The sequence below is a fragment of the Haliotis rufescens genome, unplaced genomic scaffold, assembly GCF_023055435.1.
Source record: "Haliotis rufescens isolate VD_foot unplaced genomic scaffold, xgHalRufe1.0.p SCAF_3, whole genome shotgun sequence".
NCBI lineage: Eukaryota > Metazoa > Mollusca > Gastropoda > Lepetellida > Haliotidae > Haliotis > Haliotis rufescens.
This window is the reverse complement of record NW_025964001.1, coordinates 31,752,049-31,778,238: the sequence shown is the minus strand read 5'-3', so window position 1 is coordinate 31,778,238 and position 26,190 is coordinate 31,752,049. Positions and strand designations below refer to the sequence as shown.

At 39.9% G+C, this 26,190-nt stretch overlaps 1 protein-coding gene across 1 annotated transcript; it reads right to left on the bottom strand.

The window, feature by feature from the left end:
* Nucleotides 1-106: 106 nt before the first annotated feature.
* Nucleotides 107-23,957, bottom strand: LOC124146136 (serine/threonine-protein phosphatase PP1-beta catalytic subunit). Its single transcript, XM_046516273.2, has 9 exons — nt 23,874-23,957; nt 23,098-23,192; nt 21,800-21,931; nt 16,376-16,606; nt 15,744-15,848; nt 15,159-15,230; nt 11,665-11,816; nt 9,723-9,857; nt 107-7,022 (listed from the first exon to the last, which is right to left on the bottom strand). The coding sequence occupies exons 2-9, from the start codon at nt 23,147-23,149 to the stop codon at nt 6,921-6,923; spliced, it is 981 nt and encodes a 326-aa protein (XP_046372229.1). The 5' UTR covers nt 23,150-23,192; nt 23,874-23,957; the 3' UTR covers nt 107-6,920.
* Nucleotides 23,958-26,190: the final 2,233 nt, after the last annotated feature.

Below are 26,190 nucleotides of genomic sequence, written 5' to 3'. Positions count from 1 at the left end.
TTACTTTCCCAAAGATTTGTTGACAAAACTGTGGGTGTGCAACAAAGATGACTACCTAATCCCAAACTTCAGAATGTCTTAAATGTTGACAAACAACAAACACTCATTTAACAAATATTCTGTAATTATAAATGATATAAATAATACATAAAATTACAACACACGGGCTACAGTGATTCCCGCATGGCTCTTACCACAAGACTCCTACTGAAAATGTATTGTGATCTAGTGGCATGCAACACAGCACGGCACCATCGAGATCTGAAGTCCGATCTTCAATAACGTGCAGGACATGACGCCACTGATCAGATGTTTTCATCAGTGTTACCATGGTTACTAGCTGTCTGAAAGCTTGTCGAATACCCTAACAGGATGTAATTTAGAATACATACATGTTGAACTTGGAATTTGGGCTGGTCTCCATGGTAGAAACGTACAATTACATTTCCGTCATACCTTGATGCTACATAATTTTATTCTTGCGAAAGCTTGTTTTACTTGCAAACATGAAAATAACATTAATGCAAAATCTAAATTCAATCTTTAAAACTTCTGTGGCCATGCTATTAATCTACCAGAAAAAAGAACGTGCCATGGATCAAGTCTTCGATAGACAACAGTAAACAATTAGTGTATTGTATTGTATCGTATCGTATCGTATCGTATCGCACATACAAGGATCGTATTACAGTACTCAATGATGCTGTGCTGATACCAATGGAACTGCATCCCTGCATGTTGGGGAATAACAGCTAATACTGTATGAGGAGCATGCATGATTCTATAGAATCTGAAGAAGCACAACCAACAAACTTGTCAGATTCTGGTCGGTATTTGATACACTTTGAAGGTGACGGACACCTCACATGTATAATGTAACAATCTAAGAGATCTAATATGGCAATATACATGTAATTCTCTGAAAAACTTCCAATACAAAACAAAAATATTTTTTCCTTAAACTGTACAATTATTTTTGATCAGTCATTTAATAACACTGTCTTGTATACAGAATATTTCATAATGAGGCCAGACCAAATTATTTCATGTTTTACAGATTGTCTTGTCCAAAAGCCAAGGAGGAAAATGAAAGAAACCTGAAAAGACGGACGTTTTTTTCAATTCTCTGGGAAACTAAAGAATCAAATTGGTCTGGCCTAGCATACAAAAATAGCTTAGTAAGAATTATCAAATGACTACACTTTGTAAAGCTGGACAACACATATTTGAAGAGAAGATATGTATCTGCTGCATTTTAACAATTTTGCTAATGTCAGCCAAAGATATCTCATCAAATCGTCAACTGTTCAACCTCGGTGGTGAAGGTAAATAGTCCAGCTCCCACACTGATTGTGCAAGTAAGCTCGACTGTAGGTGTCTTTTGTACGTAAATATAATGTACACTTCAAAAATGTTAACATCAATGTTCCTGAATTGTTGGACAAGTTGGATGAAGTAATGGTGGCTGCTACTAGGACTGACGTGATACACTGGAATAAGGGATATGATGCACTATTTTGGAGCAGAACTCAATTTGCATACAACTGATGAAAAGAAAAGTTGATTCATTTTTTTTACACATCTTCGTAAAGAGTCATGTTTTTGTAAAACAGCAGAGTGCAACAAGGGACTTGTATGATATATCCATGCAGTTGATTAGTACCAGACAATTTAGTGTACAGAAATACTGAAATAATTGGTGAAACAATACCCCAGTATATACTGATACAAATTTAAGTGTATCACAGAGTTAAATAATGCAGGGTATCGTACCAACCTATATTATTACAGAGAATGTCATGCTGTTTTATGAATACTTGTTCAATACAAGAACCATATGGACACTATACATGTAAAATAATGTCTATGTGTTGTTAGAAGATTGATCGGCCTTAAAAATACACTTGGTTCTCAGCCACGTTGTCAAATCATAACATATATCTGCTTAACACAAAACTGAAAATTACAATCCTTGAGTACATTATGTTTTAACAAATAAAATGAACAGGTTGACTATCAATTTTCCAAACAACATTGAGTGAGTGACTTTCAACATTTCAGTTACATCATGGCGTGTCTGATGGGTGAGGAAGCCTGAAGCAGGTTCTGGTGAAACCAGCAAGCCAAAGTATGGCCCTGAGAAACCAAGACACATCATCAGGGCATCAATGAAACCACGATTCTGGCAAGTCCGCACAACAAATTGCGGCACCTTCGATGATGGGGCCATCAATGCTCCCTACACCCATCACTGTCTGAGAACAAGTTATTTATGTAGCCTTATACTAATGCATTCCATGTACTGTCAGAATAAATACTTGTTATCTTACTCTTACCCAACCCACTTCAGCTTATCAACCACATGCCGACTTACAAGTACAATAGTATAGCTGTTTTGAAGATAGGTGTCATGTTGTCATTGTCTCAGGGTTGTCTCTATATAGGGTCACATAACCAATACAAACTATATTCATCTTTCTGATGTCAAAAATTGGGCAAATCTGGAATTCGAACCCAATCTTAGAGTTGATGTAACCCTACACCATCTACAAATGATGGAGTGAGTGAGTGAGTTGGTTGGGTTATATGCCACTTTTAGTAATTATCCAGCAATATTATGGTGAGGGGAACCACTAGAAATGGGCTTCACACATTGTACCCATGTCGGGAATCGAACCCAGGTCTTCGGCATTACAAGCAAACCCTTTAACCACTAGGCTACCCCACGCCCTGCAGTCAACTAGTACAGATGAAGTATGTGTGTATTGTTTTAGTGTATCGGATTGTTATGGTCCAATACATTTGCTCTGCAAGTACAAGCAGATAGCACAGTCCCAGGTGACACTGTAGGTAATGAACAATGGCTGTAGGAGCAGGGCACACACATACTAGTCTCACTGATGTACGGTCACAAACACGCCAACAGCACAACATTTACACCTTTTAGTTTTATTAGTTGGCTTACAAAAATTGACCAATGCAAAGAAAAAAAATAGAGAAAGAAGAAGGCTTTGAGGAGGAGGCTGAAAGAGACTTGACAAGTAGGTGTGGTCCCAGGAACATGCCCGTGATGCAGTTTGTAGCAGGAGGATTCCCTTACTGTGCACAAATTGATAACTTCAGAACTTGTTTTCATCCTTCAAAACCCTGATGAACACACTTGTGTTCTCCTTAACTTTTGGGTGTATACATAGATCATGGAACCTACTAAAACACAATCGAAATATCGACCACCAATACTAACCTTCATGTCATCCAAAGTGGAAACTTAATTCTTTTTCATTATTTAATTGTTAGGCAATTTGGGAGCTGAAATGTTCTGTATTCTTTTTCCTTACTTTCAACATTGGTTTGGGGGGCAAAAGGTTTATAAACCAACAAATAAAAAATAAAAGATCGAACGAAAAAAACCAACATGGTCTAAAAGCAGCTGCAAACAAAATATATATTTTCTGTTACTAAACAAATCACAACTTTTTAATGGTACATAACATGTTCATTCTGTTAACAACAATCTGTTTCTACTAAAATTCTAGGATTGAGATTCTTACTTACCCTAAATGTACCTCTCCTTCAGTTTTGAAACGTTTTCAAACCAAATTAGACCACACATTTTGCAGTCTACATGTTTTCTACTACGGAGAGTCAATGACTATAGTTCAAGACTATATTTACACTCTGGACAGTCGGACAGGAGTAGGTTCCCTTTGATAAGAGAGACCATTCCAGATCCTACATGACTAAATACTGACATATTTAATTTGTCTCTTAATGCCATATGGCTGTTGTCCTAATCTGATCCATTCAAAGTAGCATGGGCTGGCACTTCAATTTAAAGCGATAGCAATTTATTCTTTGGTCACTGGCTTTTACAAGGTTTAAACAAAGCATTTTGCCATACCTTGCTGTCCCTATTCACTAACCTCAATAACCAATAAAGGGAGATAACCCAACAACCAGTTCAAAATATAAAAACACTTGAAAAGGAGATAAAGTAAAGAAAAATAGCCCAGAGGAAAGAAAGAAAATAAGTGTAGGAGTAAGTATGGCTTTATGGTCATCACAATTCATGTGGATGCTCAATTACTAAAATAATTGTACTGAACCAGTGTTTGAAATTAAGCATGAAAGTGAAGAGGTCCTTGTCATAACCCTAGTGTTAAAAGTTAAAGGTTTAGGGGGTCCCTAGTTCAAAGACCTCAAGGTTCCCTTAATTTTATGACATTTTATTCTTAAAGGAACTTACTACAATCTAAAACCCCTTCTCAGTTTGGGTCTAATTAGTTGCATGTGGGAAACTTGGACATTGTCTGTGTATGTAGTGTTATTATTGTCTGCTAGCCTGATACCAAACATTACAGCATACTAACAATGTGATGCTTTGGGCTGAAAATTGGCCCTAGCTTCATCTTACTTAAGTGTATATTTCAAAACTTCAATAATGTTCAACACATCATAAAGGTACAAACAAACAAGTACTTGTTTGACAGATTGTATGTGTTAATTTAGAAAAAAGAGAGAAAAACTTCAGTTTAAATAATGATGATTTTAATTATTTCATGTTGGTGACATCCAAACAGTGGCAGAGATGTCCATAAGAGTTGATATGAAATGTGTTAGAGTTATTTGCCCTTGTCATGAAAATACAGATCAAAACTGGTCGCACAGGTAGGGAAATAAATCTAGTGGAGACAAAAACAAAAACATTTGGAATCCAAAACATTCCCACAAAGAAGTAAAATAACAGAAAATGTATGTGGCAATTCCGAGTAATTAATTAATTTGTGACCTTGCCTACAACACAGAATACATAGGCTGCAATTCACTACACTTCTTAAACAATAATATAATGCACGTCTGACAACCAGAAACAAACAAGTCAGGCATTAAGGGGGAAGGCACTAAATGGTATATATAATCAGAGCTATTTTACAAATATAACAAAGAACATAAGACACTGGTAAGGAACCATTAGAAAATGAATATCCCATGTTCTATACCTCAACGAAAGTGTAGAGCAACAATCTTAAAACTATAGCTTACACTTGAATGCATTGCACAAAATCACTGACACGACATCAAATATTATACAGTAGCATAGAACAAACTTGAAGGAAAGAAAATATTTCTTGTAAGAATGTAGGCATGATTAAGCTATACGTTAAATAATAAGCAAACGTTTACACGCAAATTGTTGCATTGTGCATGGTTTATTGTTAACAAATATACTTTCAAGACATGCCAAGTGAAGAAATAGCAATGCCATTCAAAAAAACAACCGTCAGTGTGTAAAACAAGTGTTGTAGATACAAAATTTGTTCAGGCAAAGCAAGTTGGACAAACCAAGGTTAATATGCATTATTCATCAAGTAAAACAGTGATGCATCTTCTGCAGTACACGGCACTGCAACATGGTCATGACGTACAAAATCCCCCATCTACTCTCCCATTTTGTGCCCATCTTGCAACAATATCATGTGTATATTAAGTATTATTATAATTATTATCAGTTCTATTAATTGTCAACAGTTCACTCCTGTATCAAATCCATCAAGAATATTTGCCATGTGTACTAAACTAAGATTTACATCCTTTTATCACAGTAACTAGCAGCGATTAATCAAGTCACAGGGGCACTAATTGTCACTGCTACAACATGTGGATACTTATCAGGCTGGTTATTTCACAGAGTTAATTCCAGTAACAAAAGATCTTCACTCTTGTCCCTCCTAACTGATCATACTGCTAACAAACTCAAGTAAACCTTTATAGTGCGAATGAGTGAGTACATTTCTACGTCACTTTCTACAATACTCCAGGCAGATCTTCAGCATGAAGCTGAACCACTTGGTTATCCCACATCCTTATAAGTTACACACAATAGAGAAGCACCATGCATAATAACTTTCTGACACAGGTCACAGCATTTTTGTCAGTCAAAGATCGCAAAATGTGTTGCAATTAAGTTCACTGCTAAAAAGAGCCACAACAAATAAGTTTCTACAGCTAGCTTTTCCTTTTGAACCTTTGTATCGTGATATGCATCGTATCGTGACCTTCCTGTATCGTTTTACCCCTAGTGATAATATGGGAGGTTATTTGGTGAGGGTGATAATTACATTGATAACAGTCAAAAAACAAAATCCACACTTCCCTCCCTTATTTTAAGAGCCATGCAACCATTGCTTCATGAGCCTAATCAATGTATTGTGTCCCAAAACTGGTGCAGATTTACTTTTACCTACAAAATTAAAACTTGTGGTACATCAGTTAATATACACTCACCACAAATGTCTTGATGTCCAACATTATCTTTACCGTCTTTAAATACAGGGGTAACAAAAACATTTAACAGAACGAAGGAAAAGAAGTTGTACGACTGTTATGTCAGCAAATAGGTCTGTGAAACTACACCTCATATAACTTTGGTCATATATTTCAGTGCAGGATATATGCTGGACAGCAAGAAAGTCCAAACTTTGAGAAGTGTTTGGAACCAGTTCAACAAGTCTAATAAAAACAAATGTACTGTCCATATACATTTTAACCAAATTACAATTTCAAATATCTGTACAACCTCATAAATTTCCTTTGCATCAACTCAGCAGATATTCATATACACACAAACAACATTCTTAGTGGTCTTGATTTTTTGCCTGTCGTTTGTTGCCTGTCAGATGTAAGATCAACCCTGATTGGTTTGTTGCCTGTCAGATGTAAGATCAACCCTGATTGGTTTGTTGCCTGTCAGATTTAAGATCAATCCTGATTGGTTTGTTGCCTGTCAGATGTAAGATCAACCCTGATTGGTTTGTTGCCTGTCAGATGTAAGATCAATCCTGATTGGTTTGTTGCCTGTCAGCGGTACAAATATAGTGATGGGTGTGTGATGAAGATGATATTGATCCAGGGGTCTCATTTCAGTTTTTTTTCTTCTGGGGCCCCCGAGGGGGTGTAATTGGTCGACCCGAGTTTAATCCTCCATACTGGTACTTGGCTTTCTTCTCAGATGGTTTCAAAATCTGAAAACAAAAAACAATTTCTGTACACACATATTTTGAAAATAATGAGTGAGTAAGTGAGTGAGAGAGTATAGTTTTATGCAGTTATTAGCAATATTCCAGCAATATCAGCAGGGAATCTGGTGGTTAAGGTAACACACAATCAGTCAGGTAACACGCAGTTAGTCAGGTAACACACAATCAATCGGGTAAAACAATCAGTCAGGTAACACGCAATCAGTCAGGTAACTCACAATCAGTCTGGTAACACTCAATCAATCAGGTAACACACAATCAGTTGGGTAAAACAATCAGTCAGGTAAAACGCAATCAATCAGGTAAAACAATCAATCAGGTAACACACAATCAGTGGGGTAACTCACAATCAGTCAGGTAACAAGCAATCAATCAGGTAACTCACAATCAGTCTGGTAACACTCAATCAGTCAGGTAACACGCAATCAGTCAGGTAACTCACAATCAGTCAGGTAACAGGCAATCAATCAGGTAACACACAATCAGTCAGGTAACACGCAATCATTCAGGTAACACACAATCAGTCAGGTAACACGCAATCAGTCGGGTAACTCACAATCAGTTAGGTAACACACAATCAATCGGGTAAAACAATCAATCAGGTAACACACAATCATTCGGGTAACTCACAATCAGTCTGGTAACACTCAATCAATCAGGTAACACACAATCAGTCGGGTAAAATAATCAGTCAGGTAACACACAATCAGTCAGGTAACTCACAATCAGTCTGGTAACACTCAATAAATCAGGTAGCACACAATCAATCAGGTAAAACAATCAATCAGGTAACACACAATCAGTCTGGGAAAACAATCAGTCAGGTAACACGCAATCAGTCAGGTAATACACAATCAATCAGGTAAAACAATCAATCAGGTAACACACAATCAGTCTGGTAAAACAATCAGTCAGGTAACACGCAATCAGTCAGGTAACTCACAATCAGTCTGGTAACACTCAATCAATCAGGTAACACACAATCAGTCTGGTAACACTCAATCAATCAGGTAACACGCAATCATTCAGGTAACTCACAATCAGTCTGGTAACACTCAATCAGTCAGGTAACATGCAATCAGTCAGGTAACATGCAATCAGTCAGGTAACTCACAATCAATCAGGTAACACGCAATCAGTCAGGTAACACGCAATCATTCAGGTAACACACAATCAGTCGGGTAACACGCAATCAGTCGGGTAACTCACAATCAATCAGGTAACACACAATCAATCAGGTAAAACAATCAATCAGGTAACACACAATCAGTCTGGTAACACGCAATCAATCAGGTAACACACAATCAGTCAGGTTACACACAATCAGTTAGGAAAAACACAGGTCACAAACACACTTTTCCAGTTCAGGGCTTTGCCCCAAGGATGACATATACCAAGTTTCATTGATCTAGAGCATTATACAGTAAATGATTCTCGTGTTGCCATAACAATGAACATTTCTCCTAGCTATGACCTCAAGGATGGCTATGATCCTTGACATGACTAATCAATGTGTCAACAAAATAATCTATGAACATGATGAAGGACATCTACTTGTACTGCAAGGTTACTTAAACAAGATTCTGACAAAGCCTTAAAGCATCCCCTGTGACATAAGGCAGCTTCATAATCACTGTCTGTACCAAACAATTTGGAGTGAAATAGTCCAAAAATGGTGACATTATCCAGACTGGACCAGACAAACCATTAATATGCAAGAATAAGCAACAATCCACACAATCAGTTCCCAATCAGTTCCCAATCAGCATGATCAGTCAGTCAGACCAGCTAAATGTGCTAAATATGTTTTTGTCTATTAACCCGAACTTGTCTTTCGAAGATTGTTGCAGAAGACTTTCATCGCATAGTTTATATTCAGCTGAGCTTACAACACTGAAAAATGTTTTACTAGACCTTTGCTTCGGACAAGTGGCTAATGTCATAGATCCCTAGTTTAAGGCACGCCTGAGTTACGGTCATAAAATGGTCTGCACTTGATGTGGGAGGGAGGTGACGCAGGCTGTACATATTTACCACCTATGGAGTGAGTGAGTATGGTTTTACGCCGCTTTTAGCAATATTCCAGCAATATCACGGCAGGGGACACCAGAAAAGGGCTTCACACACTGTACCTATGACCACCTCTGGAAATACCACAAGCACAGGTAAGGTGCTAACATGAATGGTCATCAGGGGAACCTGGGTTTCAAACCAAAGGCAAGAGAAACAATGGCCCAGCGAATTGCAGCACTGTAAAGTAAATTGTGTGTGTGTTTTGCTGCTTGTACTAGTCCAGACTTATAGTGCTAGCCCAGAGATGCCATGCCACACTTTAAACATGAATACCCCTCTCAGACACAGTACACTGACTCCGAGCCGCCCTGTCCTTGTTTTAGCCCCTTAATGCCAAGCACCAGGCAGGGTTAATCCTTGTGGTATGACGCGACTGGGGATTGAACTCAGGACCATCCTCTCTCTGAGCGGATGCTCTACCACTAGACCGCGAGGCGGTCTGACATATACTGTAAAAATGTCTTGAAATCATTGCATCAATAGCCATTCGCCCTACTAAGGAAGCAACCCTGCATAGTAATTTATGGTGTCTTAGGCCACTGGAACCCAATGTCCCTATAATTATTAAATGATAAATACAAAGAATGCATTGTACACTGAAACACAGCTCACCTGAAATGAACACATGAGTGTGTCGTCTACAGACATCATTCCTCCAGCATTGTCAAACTCTCCACAGTAGTTTGGTGCAGAGAAAAGTGTAACCAGCTGTCGTTTAGCGAAGAACTCATACCCATCTTCCACCACCTACAACACCAAGCATCAGTGTTGACAACTGATGGGACACATGTCAGCTGTTCTGCCTTGAACATGCCAATGAATATAAATGACAAACAGCTTCTTTCCTAACTTTTTGCAACTGGGAAAACAAGTTGTTGTTCTTGTTGTTTAACGCCACACTCAGCAATATTCCAGCTAGATGACAGTGGTCTGTAAATAATTGAGTCTGGACCAGATAATCCAGTGATTGGGATACGATGTCATGCATAAACCAAGTCGGCAAGCCTGACCACCCAATCCCGTTACTCTTACGACAAGCATAGTCGCCTTTTATTGCAAGCATGGCTTGCTGAAGACATATTCTACCCCGGATTTCACAGGTCAGGAGTGAAAACAAGCAAGTGAGTATGTATTTACACTGCTTTTAGCAATAGTCCAGCAATATCACGGCAGGGAACACAGAGAAATGGGCTTCACACATTGAACCCGTGTTGGGAATGGAACACCGTCTTTGGCGTGACGAACCAACGGTTTAACCACTAGGCTACCCCACCACCCCTGGGAAAACAAAAACTAAACACATACAAGAATTTGGATACTTATGATTATAGTATACTTATCTTGGATACTTATAATAGAAGTATACTTATCTTGGATATTCATGATATTAGGATACTTATACTAACACAATATGTAAAATATTTCTTATCCTAACACAACACAATGCCAACATCTCCATACGGGGCCCCCCTTGCCTGTGGTTACCAAATTGGGAGTTATCTGTCCTTGACCCCTCACTGCCTTCTCATCAGCATATTGGTTGATATTCAGACGGGGACGGATGGGTTCGAGTCTTGTTGTCAGGATAAGTATACTAATATCATGGATATCCTAATTCCTGTAAATTATTTCTTATCCTGACAATACATTGCACTGCTTATCCCACAGATGGCGGTTTGGGGTCTAAGCTTGCAGTATTGTAAACACTGGATTACGTGTAGATGAGACTATGCTCAATGGGAAAATCTTCCTTTCTCCAACATGTGGAACAAAATACAAAAAATGTGAGTGAGTGTGTTGGGCTTAACGCCGCTTTTAACAGTATTACAGTTATATATCACGGCGTGTCAGCTTAATGTGGGAGGAGAGGCCAAGGTCTCAGAAGTTTACCACTTCGGTGAAACCCAGGAGTACAGGTATATAGCTGACAAACCTAGAAACATAATCAGGGTGAACCTGGATTCGAACCCACAATCATAGGTTTCTGGCGTGCCCAAGGAATGCAACTCCACCACATTTAATAAGACTGATGTTAAAGGATATAATTCCTGAAACGCAAGCACATGTGTATCCTTATGACGGAAAGTGAGAGTTTGAGGACAGATAACTCTGATTGGTAACCAAGGGGAAGGGGTGTCTCGGCGCTAGAAGACTCACGTTTTGGGCTCTGTGTCATATGATCGAAGTGAAAAGGGAAATTGTGTTGTGTCAGGATAAGAAATAATTAATTAACTAGAATTATTGCGCTTTTCTCTACATCTGCAATTTCTGATCAAGGAAAGCAGGTAGGTACTAATTTTCCCCAGTAGCAAAGTGTTAGTTTTTGTTGTGTGGTAGATTCACCTATGGAGAAGTAACATGTTTACCAGAATTGAAGACATGATTATGAACCAAAGCAGACAATAAAACATGTCACACTCCCCTCCATACATAAGTGTAGGTCTCAGTCCTAACACATCGTGTCGAAAGTAAACATTTCCCTAAAATACTCACTGAATACCACAAATCTAATTTGGTACCACTGTTAAAAGGAAGACAACAAACATCTATGCACCTGATGTGCCCTGCAGATGAGATCCAGATCATGTCGACTTAGGAACTTGCAGACAACGTCTGCTCCGAAGGTGAAGGATACACCTCGGTCATTCTCCCCCCAACCCTGAACCTCCTTGTCCGGGTCTGACCACAGCAAGTCACAGAGCAATCCTGCAACACAAGCAAGATAGTGTCAATACACATGCAGTCTAGGCCAAAATATGTTCAGACCAAACAGGACTTAGGATTCTTTTCAGTAGATTTCCATCTTGGGGAGCAGAGATTCAATATTCTGAGTTGGCCCTGGGATATTTTTTTCTTTGATGGACTGAAGGAGGGGTTGACCATTATTTTTCTTTTTACCAAGCATGCGTATCCCAGGAACAATTTCTTTGTTTGTACAAAGCTTGAAGGATGTATGTGAGTGTATTTCTACATGTGCAGGATGAGTGTCCAGGTGTGTGTCTACATGTGCAGGATGTGTGTCTGAGTGCGTCTACATGTGCAGGATGTGTCTGAGTGTGTGTCTACAAGTGCAGAACATATGTCTAGGTGTGTGTCTACATGTGCAGGATGTGTGTCGGAGTGTATGTCTGCAAGTGCAGGATGTGTGTCCGAGTGTGTCGGAGTGTATGTCTGCAAGTGCAGGATGTGTGTCTGAGTGTGTGTCTACATGTGCAGGATGTGTCTGTGTCTACATGAGCAGGATGTGTCTGAGTGTGTGTCTACATGTGCAGGATGTGTGTCTGAGTGTATGTCTACATGTGCAGGATGTGTTTCTAAGTGTATGTCTACATGTGCAGGATGTGTGGCTGAGTGTGTGTCTACATGTGCAGGATGTGTGTCGGAGTGTATGTCTACATGTGCAGGATGTGTGTCGGAGTGTGTCGTCTACATGTGCAGGATGTGTGGCTAAGTGTATGTCTAAATGTGCAGGATGTGTGGCTGAGTGTACGCCTACATGTGCAGGATGTGTTTCTAAGTGTATGTCTACATGTGCAGGATGTGTGGCTGAGTGTATGTCTACATGTGCAGGATGTGTGTCTGAGTGTGTCGTCTACATGTGCAGGATGTGTGTCTGAGTGTATGTCTACATGTGCAGGATGTGTGTCTGAGTGTGTGTCTACATGTGCAGGATGTGTGTCTGAGTGTATGTCTACATGTGCAGGATGTGTGTCTAAGTGTATGTCTATATGTGCAGGATGTGTGGCTGAGTGTATGTCTACATGTCCAGGATGTGTATCTAAGTGTATGTCTTAATGTGCAGGATGTGTGGCTGAGTGTATGTCTACATGTGCAGGATGTGTGTCTGAGTGTGTCGTCTACATGTGCAGGATGTGTGTCTGAGTGTATGTCTACATGTGCAGGATGTGTGTCTTAGTGTATGTTTAAATGTGCAGGATGTGTGTCTGAGTGCGTCGTCTACATGTGCAGGATGTGTGTCTGAGTGTATGTCTACATGTGCAGGATGTGTGTCTAAGTGTATGTCTAAATGTGCAGGATGTGTGGCTGAGTGTACGTCTACATGTGCAGGATGTGTGTCTGAGTGTATGTCTACATGTGCAGGATGTGTCTGTGTCTACATGAGCAGGATGTGTCTGAGTGTGTGTCTACATGTGCAGGATGTGTGTCTGAGTGTATGTCTACATGTGCAGGATGTGTTTCTAAGTGTATGTCTACATGTGCAGGATGTGTGTCTGAGTGTATGTCTACATGTGCAGGATGTGTGTCGGAGTGTGTCGTCTACATGTGCAGGATGTGTGGCTAAGTGTATGTCTAAATGTGCAGGATGTGTGGCTGAGTGTACGCCTACATGTGCAGGATGTGTTTCTAAGTGTATGTCTTAATGTGCAGGATGTGTGTCTGAGTGTATGTCTACATGTGCAGGATGTGTGTCTGAGTGTGTCGTCTACATGTGCAGGATGTGTGTCTGAGTGTGTGTCTACATGTGCAGGATGTGTGTCTGAGTGTGTGTCTACATGTGCAGGATGTGTGTCTGAGTGTATGTCTACATGTGCAGGATGTGTGTCTAAGTGTATGTCTATATGTGCAGGATGTGTGGCTGAGTGTATGTCTACATGTCCAGGATGTGTGTCTAAGTGTATGTCTTAATGTGCAGGATGTGTGGCTGAGTGTATGTCTACATGTGCAGGATGTGTGTCTGAGTGTGTCGTCTACATGTGCAGGATGTGTGTCTGAGTGTATGTCTACATGTGCAGGATGTGTGTCTTAGTGTATGTTTAAATGTGCAGGATGTGTGTCTGAGTGCGTCGTCTACATGTGCAGGATGTGTGTCTGAGTGTATGTCTAAATGTGCAGGATGTGTGGCTGAGTGTACGTCTACATGTGCAGGATGTGTGTCTGAGTGTATGTCTACATGTGCAGGATGTGTGTCTAAGTGTATGTCTAAATGTCAAGGATGTGTGGCTGAGTGTGTCTACACATGCAGGATGTGTCTGTGAGTCTACATGTGCAGGATGTATCTGAGTGTATGTCTACATGTGTGTCTGAGTGTGTCTACATGTGTCTGAGTGTATGTCTACATGTGCTGGATGTGTGCCTGAGTGTGTGTCTACATGTGTGTATGACTGTATGTCTACACGTGTGTCTGAGTGTATGTATACACGTGTGTCTGAGTGTATGTCTACATGTGCTGGATGTGTGTCTAAGTGTATGTCTTAATGTGCAGGATGTGTGGCTGAGTGTATGTCTACATGTGCAGGATGTGTGTCTGAGTGTGTCGTCTACATGTGCAGGATGTGTGTCTGAGTGTATGTCTACATGTGCAGGATGTGTGTCTTAGTGTATGTTTAAATGTGCAGGATGTGTGTCTGAGTGCGTCGTCTACATGTGCAGGATGTGTGTCTGAGTGTATGTCTAAATGTGCAGGATGTGTGGCTGAGTGTACGTCTACATGTGCAGGATGTGTGTCTGAGTGTATGTCTACATGTGCAGGATGTGTGTCTAAGTGTATGTCTAAATGTCAAGGATGTGTGGCTGAGTGTGTCTACACATGCAGGATGTGTCTGTGAGTCTACATGTGCAGGATGTATCTGAGTGTATGTCTACATGTGTGTCTGAGTGTGTCTACATGTGTCTGAGTGTATGTCTACATGTGCTGGATGTGTGCCTGAGTGTGTGTCTACATGTGTGTATGACTGTATGTCTACACGTGTGTCTGAGTGTATGTATACACGTGTGTCTGAGTGTATGTCTACATGTGCTGGATGTGTGCCTGAGTTTGTGTCTACATGTGTGTATGACTGTATGTCTACACGTGTGTCTGAGTGTATGTATACACGTGTGTCTGAGTGTATGTCTACATGTGCTGGATGTGTGCCTGAGTGTGTGTCTCCATGTGTGTATGACTGTATGTATACACGTGTGTATGACTGTATGTATACATGTGTGTCTGAGTGTATGTATACACGTGTGTCTGAGTGTGTGTCTGAGTGTGTCTGAGTGTGTGTCTACATGCGCTGGATGTGTGCCAGTCCACCTGTGGTTGCCTACCTGTGTCAGGGACATCCGTTGGTCTCATTATACGCCGGATCTGTTCCATAGACTGCAGATCAGGTGACAAACCTAGCAACGCAATAGTTGTCATGGTTACATCTCAATACATTGTGATAGAGTTCTCGCAATCTGTTTAGATTTTCATCTACATCATGTGTTTAACATGTATATTTCCACAATATTCCAAAGCATTTTGTTAGATTCAATGTATATCCAAATCTTGTTCACATGTGTCATACAATGGTCATTGTTCAGGTTGTTACCAGTCTCATTGCCCTAACTATCTGAATAATAGAATACAATTTTCACAATGTTTCCAAATCTTAAAGAATGAAAGTACTATTGTATAAAAAGTATTGCAAAAGACAACAGATAATTTACTTTACACAAACACAAAATTTCAACTCTGAGCCTTATAATATGGCATTTTCTCAAGCCATGCCATTTTTTCAATTGTTTCACAAAAAAACCAGCATCTTCCCAAAGCTTGGGACATCTGGAACCTATACATAAATACAAGAAAAGAAATTCAGTAACTTTACCACTACACATTTTATTGTTAACAATAACAAGCACAAGTACCTCCATGGCAACAGAAGATCTTCTCGTCAATAATGGCTGCAATAGGTAGACAGTTGAAGCAGTCTGTAAATGTTTTCCACAGTTTCACATTGAATCGCCTTTTACCTGCAAGTCACATACAAAAAAATCTAAATCCATACATACCTTTCACATACATTGCAATAAAATAACAAGCTGATCATTGCTGATCAAGATTCTCATTTCTGTATTGTGTCTTCCCTGGTTCAAAATTACCATTTCCAGTCATCTGCCCTGATTCTATCACCCTTCAACCATATTTTGGTACAAAAATCTACAGTAGTCGGCTCTTACAACAAGCACAGTCAACTGTTACGGCAAGCATGAGTTGCTGAAAACTTATTCTAACCAGGGTTAGAAATTGGCACTAGTCCTTGCCAAACTGCCCAATAGTAAAGGTATCATAAGGACTAGTAGAAACTTGCCATTTTTAAAAGTTTTGCTATATGTTATCATTATAAGGACTAGTGGACTGAAACTGTTAGTTTCTACCACTGCTAACCCAGATTTTCAAAGGTTATATTGTGTATTATAATGTACACATAAACAATATTATTATGATCATGAATATGGATCATGGAAATCAGTAAATTATATGATACATAAATACTTACATTCATCATAGAAGCCATAAATACGGTTGATACTGGCGCATTCATGATTCCCTCGGAGAAGAAAAAAGTTCTCAGGATATTTGATTTTGTATGCTAACAAGAGACATATGGTTTCTAAAGATTGTTTGCCTCGGTCAACATAGTCTCCAAGAAATAAGTAGTTAGATTCTGGTGGAAAACCTCCGTATTCAAACAACCGAAGCAGATCTGTGTACTGGCCATGGATGTCACCTGGAACACAGCAACAAACCAACAACTCAACAACTCCTTCATACTGTCAACAAAATAATTGCAGCACCTTTAGAATACAGTACCACAACCTCTCGGATTGTTAGCCCGACAGCTGTCCGACAGAGCTACGTCGACACTATGAACTGAGTACAATTTACCTAGTCCTGCCTACACCTTTACGGAACTGAATGAAAAAAGTCGAATAGGTGACGGACACTTACAGAGGTTACGGGTAGGCATGGTGTCTCGTGACTTTAGTCTATAGACACTCACAAATGATCCTGATGCCATTTGGCACACTCGTCCCATTCCTTAATCAACAAGAAACAGATTGGTGAGGAATGAGCCGATACAGCGTGAACTGAAAATGGCTCCAGGCATCAGACGTCGAACTCGCGAGTACGCATGAATGACACGGTATTTAATAATTGGTCAGGTGATTTTTGTGACAGAAAAGTGTGGTAGAGAACACTGTAAGGATGATGTGGATAATAGTAAGGAATGAGGGAGGCATGGGCATGAATTGTGACGACACAACAGTGAGTTCGCTTTTGAATCAGAACTTGAAAAAATGTAGCTGGTGAAAGTGGCTTGTGTGAATGTTCCAGGACAGTTTCCAGAAGCCAAAATATTCGACACAAAACCATTCCATCCTTTTTACTCGACGTTTTTGTGTGAGGAATATTAGGAATCGCTATAGAATCTGTAATAGCCAACAAACGGGTACCTAACCCTAATGACCGTATAGGGCTAATTGATCGTAAAGGGGATCCAAGGGCTGAGGATAGAGTTCGGGGGAATACTGTAGCTATAATGATTCACAATTTATATTATTAGCATTTACTTTTCTCACGAACTTGTCAAAATTGTCTGATTTAATTAAAACTACTGTATTCGACGTAATAATCGCCCAGGGCGCTCTCAAGAGTTGAAAGATCGTAAATTCGGTGGTTTATGCTGACAGCCTGAATGATACAAAAGAAAAGTCTGTTATACACGACAGATATATTTTTCCAGAGCCAATATATTAGCAAATTCCGCACTTATTACGTCGAATACAGTATGAGCCAAAATATTTTTTGTCTAAAAACACATTGCAATAATATAAACAATATTGTGCGACAAAATACCAGCCCCCACCCGATTATCAAATAGTCGGACCCCTTAGTATGATCTTTTGAACATAAACATGCTGGTTATCTACTAATTAGGCATAGCCATGTCTGCTGTTATCATGGTTATCATGGTGACTGCAAAGGGCAATAGGCGAAGTCATTATTTGGATTAACAGTTAAATTGTCCACAAACATCAAGATAGACAAGTAGGCCTTGCTTGTGCAGCTTAGATTAAACACCAGCTTTATGGTGGGGCAGAGGTAGGCAGAGGTAGGCAGAGGTAGGACATGCTCACTAGTGTTAGGCCAAGAGGAAATTAATTTGGACCACTTGTTTTCTTAAAAATTTATAATGTATAACAGTAAATGGACAGCCATGGCCTAATGGCATCTTGAAGGCATCAGTGAGCCTATCTGCCTAGGCCCTGTCTGAGGGTGGAGTCCAGGCTCATCTAAAGCATCTGACTTTAACTCCTGGCCGAATGACTGACAAGCTGCCACATATTGTGATACGATACCTTTATGGTCTATGGTATTCCTCGCCTCATCCCCAATGTCATGCGTCAGTAGCCAACCAGCCGTTCTCCACCTTTAATGGAGGCAGCTGACCCCCACATGACTCAGTCATGCTGGCCATGGTAATTAACCCAGAAGCTGTTACCTAATATGTGTTCATCATGTTCATAGCACTGTGATTTTAGAGATAGATATAATCAACTTACTTAACTCTGGGAATATATATAACATACATTAACTCCCAATATCTTCATATCCCAGAAATGTGCTCATGATAATTGAGATTTTAAGGGTCAAATTTAGGATAGGGGTCAGCCTATATCCCAGATTGGCCAATACCCCATAACATAATGGTGTCATTTTATTCTAGCCAGCAGCATCGTTTTTGTCACTCTTTAGTTTTGAAATGGCACAGTCTGTCCCTGGCATTTCTTAAATAATCCCTCAATGATCAGACAACACAGTTTTCTACAAAGAAAATGCGAGTTGAAAGCTCGAAATTACACAATACATTTACTGGGGAAGGGTTTTTTTTATCATTAAAGACTCTGAGACTCTCATAAAGCTGTGGGCACAATAAGTTAAATCCAATTACCCGTAGTTCACATTTCAATTCATAAGATTTTGGGGACATTACCACATTCAGAGAAGAAAGTACCAAGGAAGTCACGGATATATAAAGAAACAAATTTTGTCCTCCATTGCCAAATGAGAGCTCAATCTTTATTATGTTCCCCAAATATCAGTTAAATAATAATAGCCCTAACAGGGGAATCATTGTTCTTACCTGCAAATTAGGGAAGAAAATACTTTACACCAGATATTAACGATTCCAATACTCCAAAAAGTACTAAAATGAAACACACTATACATGCTATAATATATGCAATAACCTCGTGTCACCATGGTCAATGGAAAATCACACAATACACAAGCTGGCAATTGACACCATGACACAGCACATTGATGTTTCATACAACATGACTCTACACACAGAATATATCTGTATAAGATGTTTACATTATGGAAATCATTACATACTCTCTACACAATTGAACTGAATGGTTACATAGATGTGTCTGTGAAAGCATGGTTCTCAAATCTGACATTTGTGCTATTACATGCATGCAATGAATACAAGTATTTTGTCAAAGAAAGGGACAAAGCTAAACCCCTTTTATAGTTATAAGACATTATCATGATTATATCCGAGAACTTGGCACTTGGTCTGCCATATAAACAGAAGTTTGACATTGTCAACAAAGGAAAAAGGTTTAGGGACCATCACAAAGCAGAAAAGTGTGAGAAAATTATTTCTATACAGTTTTGATAAAGGAACATCGTTAGAAAGCCTTAAGGGCTGCGTATAGACCATACAAATGTAAAATTCATGCAACTTAGGAAACAACTCAGGCTGAAATTAAAGGTTTTATCTCAAATACTACATATGTACTTGCTGTGATGGAACTGGGGTTTAAACACACTACATCCAGCAAGTATAGTGACCACTGGGCAACATTTAAAATAGGGAAATGCATTCCATCCTCACTCTTCTCTCACACTGTACTAGAACTTAGAAACTTAGGTTTTCAATTGGTATAACTTGATTAAATGTGGGTAAACAAAAATCATGCCTTTTCCTGTACTGATAGGAAACAGTACACTAACTAAAATAAATTACTTGTTTGAAGACCCCCAGTGTTTTTGTCAGTCAAATATCACAAAGTTTGTCAAAGTGCAGAAGAACTTTATGTGTGTATAGACTATAGAGCAGGAATACCATTGAGAGGACAGAACCCTCGTATTGTTCACTTATCTGACAGTTCCAACTTAAGTTCCAAGGAGCCATTCGGCCATCCTCTGTCCTCATGTTACCAGCCAGGGCTCGATTTAAGAAACGTGTTTTAACTTGCACCAGGAGCATGTTGAAATGAAAAGCTAGTTGCACCAGACCAAACCAGGTAGCACCCTGGTCCCATAAGTTTATCAAAGATGAAACATAGATGCATAAACTACTCCAAATAAGTACAATCTCAGATCTTGGATGATTACACATAACACAGCAGTTAGTGTTGCAGTATCTAGTATTGAGTGTATTCAAGGATCATGGTTTTTGGACAAACAAGGGTAAATCACACACAATTTTGAATTGAAATGTTTTACATGCACTCTTTTCCTGTAGACATATCTATTAGGTACTACCACGGAGATGCACATATGAAATACTGTGGTGTTGCATCTGAACATGCTGAAAACAACATCTAATCATAAGGAAATTTCACACCATGCATGAACAGCATCTGATGCATGTAGACACAAGCCAAAAGGGTATGTCCCCATAGGGGACTTCCTAAAAATACCTTCAACACAGTATCTCAATGAAGTCAAAATGGTGTGGACGGGTGTAAACGTCAATGTCCAAAGTTGCTCAAATGTTTGGAAAATCAAAACATTTAGTTTCTTGACAGTGGGACAAGTGCCGTCAAGGCCTAAACAAAAGACACCCAGACAAGACCGTTTCATTACATTAATTGCACCACATCGTGCTCAGGTTGTCACCGATTATCTCAGACAAGAGGCGAGGTGAAATTGGGTTTAACGTCGCGTCCAAGATTATTGCACTTATATAGCGACATCTCAGACAAGAAGGCATACAGACATTGGACTGGCCCCCTAAGTCCCCTGACATATCCCCAATAGAGCACCTGCAAGATCAGGTGTTACACGACACACAAATGTGCCTCCAGTACTCACAAATGTTGAGATTGATTGCAGAAAAAGAATATACTGCTTCCGTAGGGACGCATAATAATAATATTCATTATACCTACAGCACATCAAGAGCAGTTATGGGTGTCTCATTTCATCCATCATGTCCACCACTGTCCACATGAACACTGACTAATTCCAGGCTCAAAGGTAATTATCAAAATGTACTGTACACTACACCATTTCACTACTTTACAGGACCTTCATACTGTTAAAAAAGGACTCTGAAAATTATTATTGTGGTCTCACTTTTGTAAGTCAAGGTAAAAGCCTGTGTACGTGGTGTAGGATGTTCTCAGGCAGAGAGTGTAAGCTATAGACCCAGTACTCGCCAACATGGGCCAGCTTGGCAAGCAATACCAAGGGCAACCATACAAAAGTTAATCAACAGTATGCCATTAAGGCATCGTGCATGTATCGCCAAACATGGTGGACACACCCGATATTAATCTAGACACCAAAGCGTAAGTTTACAGACACTGTTCCCTTAGTTTTTGTCGGTAGTATATTAAATGTTACTTTCCATTATTCACACATATTAACTGAATAAGGCTCAAAATTCAACTTTTTTGTAGTTCTGTGACTACTTAGCCCCTCACAACCTGTTACTAGTCCCTGACTTCAAGATTTGTGATCATGTCAAACCCTACAAGGGCATATCATAAAATGTCTCGAATGAACCCTGCACTATCCTGATAAAATCGTGTTGATGTGAGGTGCTCATTTAGGTGCAACTCCAGTAAGAACTGCATATAAAAACATTATGCAGAATGTGACAACTCAACTAACTCACCGCATATTTTAAGAGGAGCCTCCAATTCTAATAAGATGGGCTGACTGAGAAATATCTCTCGCGACTTGAGACATAGGCCGCGCACTTCCGCCTCTGTCATCTGAACAGTCTTGCCTGGCCGACATCCTCGAACTGTACACAAAAATTAACACCAGATGAAATAAGTAAAAGTGGCCTACATGATGAAGGTATTCTCAGAATTCCAGCTGAGAATGATGTAAATGACCCAAGCATGCTAGCTATAAGCAAAATCTGTAAACAAATTTACTGATAATTCATAAGATCCAAGAAATGGATTTCATTTTTTAAGCGACCAATCAAAACAAATGAAACACTAAGGCAAACATGAAAAATCAAATGGTTCTATGCAAGAGTTTGAGTGAGTGAGAATGGTTTTATGCAGCTTATAGCAAAATTACGGCAATACTATGTTTGGGGACATCAGAAATGGGCTTCACACATTGTACCCATGTGCGAAAATCGAACCCAGGTCTTTGGCGTGACCGGCAAACGATTTCACCACTTTTGCTACCCCACCGCCTCTTCTATGCAAGAGGGTGTGTCTCATCATACAATAGTTTGCACAGTAAAACACTCTGCACACATGAGCAGGATGACATTCTGAGCCACTGCTCTAATCTTGCATAACCATAGCAACTGTTCAAGCTGACCTATCAGATCTTGTTCCAGACCAATATATTAGGATTCAGAGAACATCCTCTCATGCATGTATCACCAATACACTAGAATAAGACTGCATCGTACCGAACTTGTGTGAGTGCTGCATTGATAGATGTATCATGGCTATACTAGTCTACTGACACTGTGAAGTATTGCAAATCTCATTTTCATCCCTTACGAATGTAGCTCTAACATTTAACCCTAAAATTGAGTAACTTTGAGTTAACAGACCCGGGGTGATACCATAGCAATATTTGACATTGACGTGCCTGTTCCAAGTTTTGAACAAGCATGTTGGAAATACTCTGCATAGCACTAGTTGAACAACAGGTGCACGCTAAATATTAGATAGCCGCTATACACGTGCATGCCTCAACTCAGAATAACGAACGGACAAGGCAAACTATCAGGAGTAAGGAATGTTTTTCCTTCCGAATCTTAGCTTAGTTCCGGAACTCAAAAGTTGAACCAAAACACAAGATGTCAAAACAAATCGTAATTTGCTGACTCAGAAAAGTTACAAAACCAACATAAATTTCTACTCTGGATGGAAATAATATACAGGCTACGTACAAACTACTACAGTCATATATTAAATTGCATATTCATGTACTCACCTTCCAGTAGTCGAGCTATCAAACTATCGACATTTAGATCCCCGTCCGCCATTTTCAGTCGCTGATGACGTCAGAGACTGGTCCCGAAAGGAAACCTGAAAAAGACACAGAAAAACGTAAAACATGCAGCAATGTAACTATCAATCAAAGGGGGGTAATTTCACAAACACGTATGTATATTGTATGCCGGTATTATGTAGCGCTACTTCAGTTATGTCCCTTTGTATATCACAAAAGCATTATGGGATTATTGAAATTAATGTGGCGTTTTCAGGTTTATGAATACCTTGTGTGTATATTTCGTATGTAGGCTAATCGCTATTGGATTTAATGGGTGTAACATTTTGAGGTTGAGAAAGTTACACGCAAAAGTATATAAGTTCACTTTTGTGTCCGAGTTATTTTGAATATATGTGGTGTGTGTGTGTGTAATTAAGTGCTTGCTATTTTGATACTGGAGATTATGGGTTGCTGTAGGGGGTTTGGGTAGGGTACGTGGGTCTTGGGTTTTCAGCAGTTGGTGTTTTTTCGCTAGTTGAGTCTTCCGACGTCGTATATTAACCATGTGAAGCCATTCAACTGGGTGGACGCAGACACATGAAAGCAACAACCAAAACATGTCTACCGCGAATAAAAATACCAACATAGATCACAATAATCGAAACTTTTCTCTTAAAATGATCTTAAATACATCGCAAAATACTACAACAACAAAAAAATTCACCCCATCGAAAGATAACGTTTTGACACAACAAGCGCACAGAATCGCAACGTACTTAAACAAAATAAATGTCACACGAATTGGTCGAAAACCAGTAAAAATGATTTTCCAAATCAGAATCGAGCCCCGATTTTAGTATACGTCTTGCTAGCACGACAGTCGCCCCACGAATGAGCGGTGTGTTACCACAATCCTCTACGGTTGCTGTGTCTCATAGTGTATATACAGTAACTGACGTAGCTCTTCCGCCGCAAGCAGTCTGAGTCAGTTTCCATTTTTGTCCACCCGTCATACATCACGCGGGTACACTTACGTGGCCGTATCACCAACTGCCTTCGGAAATATGTGTTACTATTCACCCACCACACAAAATGTTTAATGCAATATGTATATTTGTATATGCGTATATAAAACCACATATCATTTACTTCCTGTAAGTTTTCTTCACCAATAACTGCAATATATATATAAGGCCGTATTTTCTATTGATGCGCCCCCTCAACGTCCAAACTGCGCAGCAGATTTACAGCTTCAAATCACTATGATTCAATCGATAGAAAACATTACAATCACGATAGTGTTACCAATAGACACACTATTATTATCGGTATTTTTAAACATACACTGTGTGGTCAACCGTTTGACGGACGTAAACCAAACTCAGATACATGTTTACTGATTGTATGACTACATGTAGATCTATACATCTGGGACGGTCGGGTATAGCCTAGTGGTTAAAGCGTTCGCTCGTCACGCCGAAGACCCGGGTTCGATTCGCGACATGGGTAAAGTGTGTGATGCCCATTTCTGGTGTCCCCCGCCGTGATAGTGCTGGAATATTGCTAAAAGCGGAGTAAAGCCATACCCACTCACTTTATACATCTGATATTGTATTGCTTTATCGTGATCGTGTACGCTGTGTAGCTGCTGCCTTGTGTACCCTGGATAACCTGGCTGAGTAGCCTTGAGATAACAATACATTGAAAAGTGACCGTTCCCAGAACATTACAGGATGAAATAAAGACGACACCTACAATGGGTAATGAGTGTGCTACTGATTATATACCCAATTGATTTTGTTGTAATATCCTTATTAACACATGAACACTTCACACGGACACACACACTCATTGACACGCCGTTGTCAATTTTTATAACAGCAAACACGGCAGTGTAGAAAGGGTACCTATTAACTTCCTAATAATACACACACATCACCTCCCCCCCCCACACACACCATATGTGTACATATGATATATTTGTATGTTAGATATTATAGTTACCTATTTATCTTTAAGTGTTAGTGATAGTGAGTGTTACATATACAAGACATGGCAGTATTACAACGATACAACGGCTTGGGTCTTCCATCAGTTTATTGCCCTCTTGACATTGAACGTAAGAGGGTTGATTGACAAGCTCTGAGCCTCACAAAAAAGGAATTGCGTAGTAGTGAATTTGTTTCTTGTAAACATTACGTGTTACACGTTACAAATTACACGTTATGTACATAGAGCAGAGACCATATACCGGTATATGATCTCTGCATAGAGGTATATACACTATAACTTGTGTCAATTGAGCCAACTGTTTCGCTGTGACAAGTCTGTAAATTAGGCAAGGTCTGTGACCTTTGGAAAATGGACGAGCTCGTGGAGCGTGCAGTGATCAATTGTACTTGCAGGAGGGGGCCTACACCAAGATCCATACGCGAAGATACGGGGTACAGCAAGGATCCCCATTTCTCTACCGCTGTAAGCATAAAGAGGTGGGCAGAAGAGTTTAAACGTGTCAGGGATAGCCTTGAACACAAGACGTCCTGACCGCCTCCTTGGTCTAGCGGTAGAGCGTCCGCCCTGAGAGCGGAAGGTCGGGATTCGATCCTCGGCCGTTGTTACCCTGCCTGGCGCTCGGTGTTAAGGGGCTAAAATAAGGACTGGTCGGCTCGGAGTCAGTATACTGTGTCTTAGTGGGGTATTTAATGTTAAACTGCGGCATGGTATCTCAGTGGGATAGCACTATAAAATCGCAATTATTCTGGACTAGTACAAGCAGCCACACACACACCCCATACACACACACACGTGCATGCACGTCGCTATATAAATGCAATAAACATGGACGCGACGTTAAACACCATGTCACCTCACCTCACCTTGAAGACGACCCCCGTCCCGTAAGCCCTGTCACGTAAGAAACACCAGACATGATCCAGAGAATCTACCATATGGTGATGACCGACTGGCGAATGACGCTAATTCAGTAGCTTATAGGCATGTCTCAGGAGAGCCTTGCATTGCATTATCAGAGAAACTTTGGCAATGGAGAAAATTTATATCAACTAGTTGGGTTCCATAGGTTCTGACATGGCA

Bases quoted from the DNA above. Each gene is read 5' to 3' on its own strand.
- LOC124146136 (XM_046516273.2), bottom strand. From the start codon at position 23,149: ATGGCGGACGGGGATCTAAATGTCGATAGTTTGATAGCTCGACTACTG. The intron at 15,231-15,743 runs GTACTTGTGCTT...TTGCGTTGCTAG, and splicing joins GATCTTCTGTTGCCATGGAG to GTTTGTCACCTGATCTGCAG. The intron at 7,023-9,722 runs GTGAGCTGTGTT...TTTTGTTTTCAG, and splicing joins CACTCATGTGTTCATTTCAG to ATTTTGAAACCATCTGAGAA.